Raw genomic sequence first — 12,275 nt, forward strand, 5'->3', positions numbered from 1 at the left:
TGCAAAAAAGATGTCTTATGAATATTATATGAGTTCCCTACAGTTCATATATAATAGCAACATGACTGCTAAAAAAATTCTCAGTAACAATATAGATGAGATCCTTACATTCTGATTGTAATACTCAAGTAGCTAGTAGAATACTAATCTAAAGAATATCAAGTCATTTGTGAATATCAAAGCATTTGGTATAGAAAAATATAAACTGCAAATTGAGAGCAGTGAAATATGAACTGTAGTGTCCTGACAGAAGCTAATTGTTTTTAAACAGTGTGACCACAAACTCAACCATAGTGGGCGATATACAACTTTGGCAGTGTAAGGTAACACAAAAAAGGACTTCTGTATATCATTGCCAGTAAATTTTCCAAAATAGCTTGGATTGCTAGCACATAGGCTAATACCATAGACATTTACAAAATGTTGTCTATAAAAGAACATGGCTGAAAAAATAGCATATCGTAATAGCAATTCACGGGAGGACATCATCAAGAAGAAACCCACTCTCAGAGTGTTTCTTCAATATCCAGATGGGAAACCCATGCTTGAAAGACTTGAATCCTTCAACACCAAGCCAGAAAGACCCACCAAGACCGGCTTGAAAACCTGTATAAACAGAACCTAGAACCTGAAGTTTTGAATTGGAAAATCCACCAAGATCACGGATTGTAAAAGAAATCCAACTCTTCTGATGTGCATCAAGGCCACGCATGCTTGAAAGACTTGAATCCTTCAGCGCCAAGCCAGAAAGACCCACCAAGATCGGTTTGAAAACCTGTATAAACAGAACCTGGAACCTGAAGTTTTGAATCGGAAAATCCACCAAGATCACAGCTTGTAAAAGAAATCCAACTCTTCTAATGTGCATCAAGGCCTAGATGAGAGAAATCATAACAGAATCTGAAGCCAATGGTTCTGAAAACAATAGGAACACATCCGAATTACTGTTCTAAACCAGATCCATTCACATAAACCTAATCTAAATGTCAAGGTCCTTCCAATCTGACACACACACGCATGCACGCACACAAAAACATTAATTACTGATTTACATATATTGAAACAGATAGCAGAAAACCAATTATACAACCAGAACAAGAAGATCCATACTCACGGAAAAAAAAAACAGACATCCATAAAAATATAAGACATAATGGAGAAAACAAAATGATGATGATAATAAAAACCTTTGAAATTTGAAGATATCTATGATGCTACATGCTAGAAAGAGAGCAAGGAGTAAACTAGTGCCCCTTTGCCTTATATTAACCCGCATAAGATGCATTGTTACAATGACTAAAATACCCTTAATGAGGGGCAAAGAATAGAAAAATAACAAATACACATAACTCACACTGTTTACACCCATTTTTGAAATTAAGATAAGATCGGTCTTGTGAGACTGAGTCATTCGTTGGTTATTAAGTCGTTGGATATGTACAGTTATCCACCAACGGTCATTTCCCTAAAAATAGGGATAATGATAGTTATTTTCAACGAATTGAGATTTGAAATTCAAAATAGGTAATTGAGGACAGTAATGACAGGTTTCCACCCCAAATTAGGGGACGGTTATGGACAGTTTCCATGGGAAAACTATATAAGGAGATGACTACGTCAGGAGAAGAGGTCCTGAACCATTCAACAATGTGCCTTAATTTACTTTATCTTAGTTTTTACCCTAGTTTTTAGTTATCTTAGTTGTAATTTTACCAAAGGATGCAAACTCTAGAAGAAATGGAATCATCTTTGGTGAGCATTGCATTTTAGTTTCTATTTTCTATCAATGCATTGGTGCTTGTTTGTGCTCTTTGTTGTATTTGACCGTATGTCTATTGTTTTATCGTTGTCGTTTGTATTGATGTTGTTGAAGTATAAAAGATAAATAACGCCTTTCTCCAACAACTTAAGGTTTTGGAGAAGTCGGTAAGTTTCTAACATGGTATCAGAGCCAAAGGTCTCGAGTTCAAACCTCCCGGATAGCAAAAATCTGCATGCGATGGTCGGCCCAAAGTGGGAACACATGTGCCACGTGTTTGCCAAGTGGGCCACACGTGCCAGGGAGTGTTAAAGTTTAAAAGATAAATAGCGCCTTTCTCCAACAGCTTAAGCTTTTGGAGAAGTTGGTAAGTTAACAGATGTATCCCTCTGCATTTAGGCCTACATTTTGGTAACATAAAGTCCTTTGTTTCTCTAACAGGCATTGACACACTAAGGAAGAATTGAGTTCCCTTCTTCTTCTCAATCACCTAGAATCCAATCCCAGGGGACGAATTGATTACCCTCTAGCATTGAATTTTGGGAATCAAACACACAAAACAAATGTACATATAACATATGAAAACACTCATATCATAAAGAAGAGAACGCCTTAGAAACTTATTAAAGATATTGGCCAACTGATGTAACGAGATAGCATAGTGAAGCACCAAAGAACCATCACAGATCTCCTCTGACAAAGTGGACGTCCACTTCAATGTGCTTCATTCGCTCATGAAGGACATAGTCAAATGTAATGTAAATAAAATGAAGTTCATTGGACCACTAGTAGAGAAACCCAACTTGGAGATCAGTGAACAAAGCCATAAAAGCCACATGCACATGGGATGCAACTCTACTCTGCCTCAACACTAGAGCGAGATACAAGTGACTATTTCTTGCTCTTCCATGTAAATTTCCTTCTAGCAAGGAATAATATCCCGATGCGAAGCGATGATCAGTAGTTGATCCGTCCCAATTCGTGTCCGTGTAAGTAGAGATGTCAAAGGTGACCACGGCAACAACTGGAAATGCATAGTAACAAGATGAAACTCGGACTTTCAAGATGTATAAGTAAAAAAATTTAAGGCCACCAACATAGCTTGCTTAAAATTAGTGTTTAAAAACTCAAACTTGTATGAAAACTCGCCCAAGGTGAAATGGAGTCAACTCGACTAGTCAATTATTATTACGGTCAACTTTTCACTGACTTTGGCGAGTCAAAGGAGTTTTTGATTAAGTTGGCAGGGAAAGACTTGGAGCTGGGCGAGAACTCAGCCATGGTAAAACGATTCGACTCGAGCGAGTCAATTATTGACATGGGGAGCTTTAAGTAGTGCTTAAAACCGACCCTCTAATGCCGAAGAAATTAAAAGAAAAACAAAGGTGACAACTATAGAAAACAGAAGTGAACATTAGTACCATTATGAGTCTTCATACTACGGTTGAGGGTGTAAGAACACCTTCTCCATTTAATTCTTTTCTAATTAAGGTTAGAATGTCCATTATCTGCAAGTGGAGAAAAGCAAAAATTAGTACTCAAAAAAAGCGAATGCATATATGGTGAATGAGATATGTTTGTTTGTTTGTGCGTGTGTAGTTGTCATCCATAGGGATTAGTCCCGCCCTAAAATGGGGTGGGGATACCCTATGTCCTCAAAAAAAAAGTGCATGTAGTTGTGTAGAGGATGTGAAGGGAAGTCAGTGAACAAGAAAAAAGATTAATCTGAAGCATATCATTACAACCTTACTTAGAGAGTAGCCAGGAAACTAAGACATAGTGAGCACAGGCAAAGGTAACACAAACATCTAAGTTCAAGTTTTGCTAGTTAGATAATTAAGAAGGGCGAGCTCAAAGCTCCCATATAAATGAACAAGCACACAACTTTTAGGTCACCATCCTTAAGCCTTCTCATGTCTTGTCAAAGGTTCCTCTTTAAAGTTACGCTGTCACTGATATCAGATACATTCTTGTGGCCATAGACACTGAGAAAAGGAGATTAATGGACATGAACTCGAATAGTACATTGAATAGTACATTAATACGAAAAAACCACTCTCACTAGCTAAAATCTGCTCTAGTTAGGGTATTCAGGGAACAGACCACAGAATTCACTACACATGTGAAACTGCCACTTTCTTTTTAACATAGACAACTGCCAGTTCTTTTAGAAACCCCATTTCCCTTTCCATAAGATTTTTTTATAGTAATGTAGTTCTGGGGATATGGATTTGAGGTGGGTATCTCTTCTATATTTCCTTTTCATCTAATAAAACTTAATTTATAGGGCCCGTTTGGATACCTCATATTTGGTATTTGGATTTGGACTCGAGTTTTGAATACAAAATGAATAGATCCGGCAGCTCATGTTGAGGGAGACAGAGAGGGAAGGGGGTACTTCCTACTGGAGGGGAGAGGTTGAGGAGCAAAGAGGTGGAAGGAAATTGTCAGATCTGTGGATTTCCAATTACTTATTTCCACAGCATATTTGGAAATCTGATTTTTTTTCACTCAGTCGCTGATATGGAAATCCAAGGATTTGATCTGAATCCAAATCACAATGCAAAAAGGGCTGCAAATGTGAGAAATCCAAATCAAAATCTTCTCGGCATCCAAACGGGCCCTAAAGTAATTTCATACTTTCAAGTTTCAACCGCATAATAAATTATATTTTAGGAACAGTAGATAATTGAGCTTTGACCGAACATTGTGGTCTCTGTGGTAATCATGTCTCACTGGCACCACAGACTAGTAAGGGTGCACCCTGGACATAAACCGTCAATAAGTGATCAATCAGGATAGCAAAATTAAATGATTCTAAACTAATACACAAATCCAAATGCATGCCACAATCATGATCAGCATATAAATAACATCCATATAAAGTTCACCGCTCCATGGTGTCAAATTTAATGTGTTTATTAAATATCCTAAATTGAACGGCGAATATGTCTCACAATTTTCATTATTAATTCCTCAAGGACGGATATAAATCATGTTAAGGCATTTTAAACTATGATATGACACAATTAATTTGACCAAGATAGTGCACCATAAACAATTTCAGGTGGCAGATTTATTTGTCATGGTAACCAAAGAGGCAATCTTCCACATTTTTGTTTCCAGTTATGGAGTTTGTCAAGCCCTACAAATTTTCGTTTCTCGGTAAGATTTTTCATATGGGTTAGAGAATAATGAATCGAAAATCCAGACATACAAGTGAAATAAGTTTCCAGAGGAATGCATCAAGCTTACCCCAGAATAGTGTTGCAAAACTGGTGAATAGTGATCCAGTGCTATGTATGTCTTCTCAAGAAGGCCTATAAGAGAATCCACTTCATCACCAAGAAGATCCACCTATATTAGAAAAGCCAATAATATGTTTAACAAATCAAGAAATTTACCTACATTATGTGAAGGAACAGATTCAAGAAAATTCTAAATAAATTGGATAATCTTTATAGGGTGATGATATATTCGCACCCCTTGTAGGATGATTCACACCCCTTTCACGCAAATTGACGTCAAAAAGCGTTAAAGTCTGACATTTTTTTACGCTTTTTGGCATCAATTAACGTGAAAGGGATGCGAATCATCCTAAAGGGGGTGCGAATTTATCATCTCCCTCTTTATATTGTACATAAATGGGCAATTCATCCCTCATTACAGTGAATGAAATCTTACAGCTAGTCAATCTTCTTCCTTGTTTAACTCTAGATTAGACTGATGGTTATTTTACTAGAAATACATATTTTGCTCTCCTCTGAAGTAACAAATTCCAGAAGGCATGAGATCATATGGTTGCAATTCATGCTGTCAGATGCGGACTTGAGAACTTTAAAGCCAGGAAAATGAGCTCAGAGTCAGAAAAATTACCAGAGTGGAAGTATCTAACCAATGGTAACAAAACACTGTCAGCATTCTTGTGCATGGAGTGGATAATGAGAATCTGAGATAGTTCCATGCATGATTTCTTGACCTGGATTAGGTTGGTTTCTGTTGTTTTGAAGGCTTGTCAATTTCTTTTGTTTATTGATAAATGATGTACCTACAGGCTATGTCACAAATATCTCCAAAATTTTCAACATATAGTGATTTTATTGTGACATTTTGATAAAATGACAAAATCCCAAAATAATCCTGAGAATTTTAAAAATATAGCGATATTTTCATTTACCACGATAATCTCACGATATTTTTATGGTATTTTAACGATATTTATATTTTATATTTTTCTTAATTTATATATATTTTTAATAATTTTATTTTTATCGTTTCTTTCCAGATATAAACCCAAAAAAAAAAAAAACAAATTTAATATATCCCGATATTTTGCCTCGCTAAAAAATTTCCCTAGAACGATATTTGTGACTTAGCCTACAGGCATATGATTTTCCTTTTCAAAATATGATACTTCATTTCTCTGAACATGGTAGACTGAAAATCTCATGTTAACATCAGAGGGCCACCCATGTAGAGTATGAAACTTCGGTTTCACATCTATACTGCAAGGAGCCTACAAACTTCAAGCGGATGATGTAAAAGATCAGAATTTAGAACAACAAATGGACCACTTTGACATTTTTTCCTTTTTACAGAACAGACTATTGGATGCACATACAACATGTAACAGTAATAGTCATTAAGTCTAACAAACCTCAGCTTCAGCTATTTGAAGGTCATAGCATCTCCTCCTAAAAGCCTTCCTGTAAAGAAATTCTTTTTTCCTAAGTGCGCTCACATGATGAATTAGTGGATTTAATTGGCAGTTCACTTCTTCCAACCTGAAAAGAGAATATTCAATAAGTATACTCCATCCAGGCACTTCGAATTTCTAAATAAAACTTATAAGGCTGGGACTTAATTGCCACAACCATATCGATCACAAACCAAGAAATCATGGGTAACAAATCTTTTACATTAAACATCTTATTGCGACAACTTAATCATTTTTTTGCGGTCGTAGAGTCCAAAACACTACATTAGGAGTGCTCGTGCCAATGTCTTGCAATTACAGCCACACAAGGATTTTACTAAGCTATGTGGTGATAACAAATTGTCCCACAACACATTCATAAAATAGATAGTGATTAGTAATCTCAATAGCTAGGACCATTGGCCTTTTCTATGTCAGGTTTTCTTTTTTCTTTTTCTTTTTTGAATGGTAATTTCTATGGCAGGTTGCTACTTGTAAAACAGAGGAGTTAAAAAGACTGAGAGAGTTCATGAATATTAACTGCAAGTTAGTTAATTGGTCTCCGGTTTCGAAAATCTCTCAAGGAGGGGCATTCAAGATTCCAAATTTAAATAGCTAGATAAATAGCAAGAAATTTTATGAGGCAACACTCAACAGACACGGATATGGGGCCAAATACAGAAATGCGGCCAACATGTCAAAATGTACAAACTGAAATCTAAAGGTACAGTGGGATGAAGTTAAATTTTAAGCAAAATGCTATATTATTTTGAATAAACACACAAGTTTGCTTCATGATTAGTTGATGCACCACCTGGAAATGAACTAACCTTGTCATTCATACAACACACAATCTTAAAGCATCTACTTCTTAACAATCAAACAGAAAACTAAGAAACCAGATACAATCCCACAAACATGTTTGTTCTATATCTAAATTAATTCAAAATTATTCCTTGAGAAACAGAGCATTGGTCATTAAAATGTTTGAATTGCAAACCATAGTATATATCCATGTTCACGAATTGTCGAAGGACCAAAAGGATACGAAGAGGTTAAACATGAACTGATTAAGCATTCTACAATCATTGAATGCTTCATAAAAATCTATCTGAAATTATTTGCAAAGGAAAGAAAAAATTTGCTGAAATTATTTGCAGAGGAAAGAAAAAATTTACAAATTACAAGGAAATAGGAATCCCATTATGAAAGCACAATATGTCAATAGTGATATCCATAGATATGATTTCAACTCCAATGACACTATTAGTGACATAAGCTGCATGTTTATGAAGCAAGACAAGTTCATTGGAACATATGTACCTTGCAATATTAACTCCTATTTTTCCATGTACCATGCACTCAAAATCTGTGATCACTATTGAAAAATCTGTAAGAGTTGTGACCATAGAATCCAATTCATTCTGTTTCTTTTCCCTATTGGGTAAGTGCAAGGAATGTTCACTGTCTTGTAGAATGCCTTCAAGCGGACGCATCTGCTTGTGAGCCTCATCCCAATTGCCTACTGCTATGCCTAAACTAGATCCCAATTCTCTCAGTTGCTCCTTAGTCATAATTATCTGTTTTAACGATTTCTCCAGTTTGCTATTCACCAAATCCAGGGCATCATCATTCTCTATCAATTCAGAAGTTTCATTTAACACCAACTCTTCCTCCACATCAAAAATATTTGACGAGGAACACGGTTCTTTTATCAAGTTATCCCAGTCACCAATATCTGGAGTCTCAACAAATTTGTTAGCTGATGGTACATCATTCCAAGTTTCCTGACATTTTGCGATGGTGATATTCACACTGCATTCTATATCTTTGACGACCTCACTAAAGACAATTCTGTATATCTCTTCCCTGATGAAGCTTTCAATGTTATAACTTTCTACGTCACTATTCCATTCCCTAACCATCTCCCTTATGGGAATCAAATTTAAGTCATCCCTCATGAAGGCTTCTGTGTTATATTTCTCTACTTCAAGATTCAGCTCCTTCACCAACCCTTTAAAAAGGATCATGTATGTTTCCTCCACTATCATAGTCTGCATTTCTAAATCTTCTCTTTCTTTTTTCAGTTGTCTTATCTCCTCAGTGAAGTCTGGGGGGAGTGAGTGACAAAACACATTACCAAATTTCTTATGAAGCTCCCATTGATTGTCGTTGCCAGTTGCACCCAGCTTGGCTTGTCCTTTGATGATACTGGCCAGTCTCAAAATAACCTCTGGGATCCTTTTCATCACAGTATCAAGGTCCTTATCTTTTCTGATAGGAAGATGTCCCCTTTCTCTGATGATTTCTCCCTTCAGCCAATTTATCTCTTGTGTTTTCTTGTTTATAATAGACTCATGATTTCTTATCATCTCAGCAACATAATGATTGGCATGCCCTACTGAATCCTCCTCGGGGAGGAATTCTGGAGGGCATAGTTCTTCAAACTTTAATGCAGAATCGGACTTGCCACATCTTTTTAGTGCAATAGAACCATCACCTTTCCTTGGGGCATCACAACCTATGATGTTTTTTGAATGAACTTCTTTATCAGTAACCAACAGCTCGAGTTCATGACGCAAGCTTGTAATGTCATTCATCAAACATGACCAATTCTCACCCGAAATGCATAGGGGAACTTTTCTCTTTTCATCCACATCTTTTTCTTTGAAATTCTCTTTAACATCCCTTAGGTAGCTCCTCAACACAATGGCAAATGTTTCCTTCTCGACAGTCCCCTCCCACTGCTGTTCCAGTAATCCCATCTTAGAGAAGGATATCGCATTGTCCATCGTTTCAAAAGCTAACTCCAGCATTTCTTTTAGAATGTCAATGTCTGCACCCATCTGCTCAAATGCCGCCGCATTCAATGCAGTCCTTGGACAACAATTCAGGACCTCAACCTCAGGATTTCTATCATTATCATAACATCCAATTTCTTTACACCCATCATTTTGCACTTCTGATTTAACACTAAAATCCATGTCCCCAAGGCAACAAATTCCTTCGTCACCCAGTTCCAGCTCGGATTCCAATTTCATTGTATTGGATGAACTTGGATTCAGAGTCCTCATTCCATTTGTTAAATGAGCCCGTACATCTTCGATTTTCTGTTTAATACTCCAAAACTGTTGATCTATAGAATTCTTCAATCCGCAAAAATCGTCTCTGTCATTGTTGCCACTTATATGGTTGCTAAAAACAAAATCCCTCACTCTGTCACTCTTTGTTCTTTCAAGCTCAAGGATAGTCCCCACGTAACTCAACTCTTCATCTTTCAATTCCAGAGCTTGTCTAAGCTTCCATTCATTTTCCATTCTCTCAGTCAACTCTCTATCTTTTTCTGCAATTGCGAGTTCAGTTTCTTTCAGTCGACTCTGAATGCGATCTCTTGTTTCCATGAAATCCGAGACCAGATTTTCATGTTCATGGCTGTTCTCAACAATACTGCTATCCATCTCTTCCTGTAGAAATTTCAAACACCACTCCAATTGCATTATAGCCAATTCACAAAACCTAGATTTCTCATTCAAGCGCTCTAAATCACCTTCCTTGGAACAAACTTTCTCATATGCTTTTTCCATACCTGAATTCACTATCCTCATCATAATGGAATCTGCTACCATTCCTGACATCTTTAATCTGAAGTCAAATCCATCGAAAAACTCATCCATTTCACTAAAACAGAAATAAAATCCCAGAGTCTACTATTTTCTCTAAAACCAACTAAAATAAAAATCAGTACGATAAAGTTACTGTTCCTTTTCATCAATGGATACCTCTTCTTCAGAAAAAATCTGCATATTAACCTTCCTCATATTGCTTTCACTACAATCAAGCAAAGAACTCCCAGAAAATTCAGTCACCAGTCCCAACGCACCCAAATATAGAGTCTAACTGGAGCAAAAAATTGTCCATTTTTTCAATCAAAAGGCACTCCACTCTACTACTTTCTTGAGAACCAATTGAGAAAAGTAGAAAATGTGGTCATTTTTCTAAAAAAGCCTGACCTAAGATTTCCCTTTCCTTCATATTGAACAAAAAACTGTCAACATTTCATGTAAACCTAATCTAAATGAGACACAAAGGCAAAACTCATCAATCTCGTCTTCTTCGTTGAAATCCAACAGAAAACCCTAAATTCTATTGTTTCATCAGCAATCACCCAAGAAATGCAAAACAAATCCCATTACCATACCCAACTACATCACATCTATAAACAAATTCATTTAAACCAGTCATTCATTTGTGAAAAAGGAATTCACTCATTGGATAGAAATTAACCCTAGGTTCAACTGTTTCCTAATCAATCAACCTAGAAATCCACTAAAATTCCATTGCCATTTCCAGAACATCTTACCAATAAAATTCATCAAAAAATATATTTCAATTCCTTGAAACAAATCTTTCCTACATCAATAAAAAAAAAAAAACCCTAGATTCACATAAAGCTACAAATCAGAGGAACTATAATAAGTAAAATCAGAAGCTATGAAACAAAAAGATCACAATATAGAAAGTGGAGAGAATTTGAATGAAAATGGGATCGAAACTATTCTTTATGAAATTAAATGGAACTTGTTCTTGGAAATTACAACTGCCACACGTCATTGTAAGCGGCCTCTCTCTCTCTCTCTCTCTCTCTCTCTCTCTCTACGCTTGAAATTCTGTTACTTGCGTTTCGTCAGTTAAGGGAAGAGTTCAATGTCCATCACTTACTGCGTATTTTAGCAACGACGAATTGTATAATGGACAAAACCTACGCCCTCTTGTTAGCTTGCTAGAGAAAACCCCGGATGGAACCCAATAGGCTGGGCCCTTTAAACCTGTCCCTTACTAGGTTGGTCCCGCTTTTTGCCATGATTAGACAGCCCCCGCTTATAACATGTCATCACGCTTCGGCATCTGCTGTCCTTAGCGACCCACTTTCTAGAGGCTTTTCACTCTGGCCTTTTTTTTTCTTTTTCTTTTTCCAGATGTCACCCCTTCCATGGTGGCCCACAATATGGAAACTTCACTAGGCAGCTAGCCATTTTTTTTTACTAGAAACCATTTTGTAGTAGTAATCCTCTCCACAAGTTGCCTCTTCCGTGCCTCTCACAACTAACTGTTAGTTACTTAATCTATACACCAAAAGCTCCTGATGAAACACATTAAGCTACGCCTTTTAAAACTGTACCAAGTAAAATCCCGCCGAGTCTTAAACGTAGATAGGCCCTACTTGAGACTGAAAGGGTGCATAAAAAATCATCTCCATTTTGATGTTAGTAGCCCTTTGATTTTATTTTACACCAAATATATCAGAGGGTTGTGATCATCCTGTGAAGATGAGTTTTGGTCTTGATAGTGGATTCTTCTTGTTAAGTTCACAAATATAGAGGATTGTGATCAAGTTCTTGAAGGTAATACCAATTATCGTGGTTGACCCCTCATCTTCAAAAAGTAGACCCCTGACATATCTTATCTTTGGAGAAGCTATCTTTGTCCACGGATCCCATCTGGGTTAGGCAACCGAGGCTCCACCTAAAATTTTGGACTAGCCATGGATTGAGAAAGATAGCAAGCAAAATTTGGCCAACCACTATACATGGATGTCCAGAGGCATCCAGACCAAGTTATGCAAGAATCTGCATTGAAATTGAAGCATGTGCTCCTCTTCCAGACCCGCTAAAGCTGAAGACGTCATTTGGGGTAATTTACCAAAGAGTTGGGTAAGACTGGAGACCCCAAAGCCTTCCCAGAGCCAGCCAGAATTCAGAAAACAAAATGGAGGCCTATTCAAAAATCTCCATAGGTAAGCAAGGCCAAAAACCATCCAAC

General features: G+C 36.9%; 1 protein-coding gene across 3 annotated transcripts; it reads right to left on the reverse strand.

The window, feature by feature from the left end:
• Positions 1-324: 324 nt before the first annotated feature.
• Positions 325-10,164, reverse strand: LOC143891420 (WPP domain-associated protein-like). 3 transcript variants are annotated; one of them, XM_077395994.1, is made up of 5 exons: positions 7,779-10,164; positions 6,417-6,543; positions 5,015-5,116; positions 3,181-3,267; positions 640-775 (listed from the first exon to the last, which is right to left on the reverse strand). In XM_077395994.1, exons 1-4 carry the CDS (start codon positions 10,127-10,129, stop codon positions 3,193-3,195), a joined length of 2,655 nt encoding a protein of 884 aa, XP_077252109.1. In that variant the 5' UTR covers positions 10,130-10,164; the 3' UTR covers positions 640-775; positions 3,181-3,192. The 3 variants fall into 3 exon arrangements, with proteins under 3 accessions (XP_077252108.1, XP_077252109.1, XP_077252110.1); XM_077395995.1 differs by lacking the exon at positions 640-775 and adding an exon at positions 791-915; XM_077395993.1 differs by lacking the exon at positions 3,181-3,267 and having other exon boundaries at positions 325-775.
• Positions 10,165-12,275: the final 2,111 nt, after the last annotated feature.

The sequence above is a fragment of the Tasmannia lanceolata genome, unplaced genomic scaffold (assembly GCF_043159265.1).
Source record: "Tasmannia lanceolata isolate RefF3 unplaced genomic scaffold, GAP_Taslan_0.1 ptg000013l, whole genome shotgun sequence".
Lineage (NCBI taxonomy): Eukaryota > Viridiplantae > Streptophyta > Magnoliopsida > Canellales > Winteraceae > Tasmannia > Tasmannia lanceolata.

Bases quoted from the DNA above. Each gene is read 5' to 3' on its own strand.
- LOC143891420 (XM_077395993.1), bottom strand. From the start codon at position 10,129: ATGGATGAGTTTTTCGATGGATTTGACTTCAGATTAAAGATGTCAGGA. The intron at 6,544-7,778 runs GTACATATGTTC...TTCTCTTTTCAG, and splicing joins ATAGGAGTTAATATTGCAAG to GTTGGAAGAAGTGAACTGCC. The intron at 5,117-6,416 runs GTTTGTTAGACT...TTTCTAATATAG, and splicing joins TTCAAATAGCTGAAGCTGAG to GTGGATCTTCTTGGTGATGA.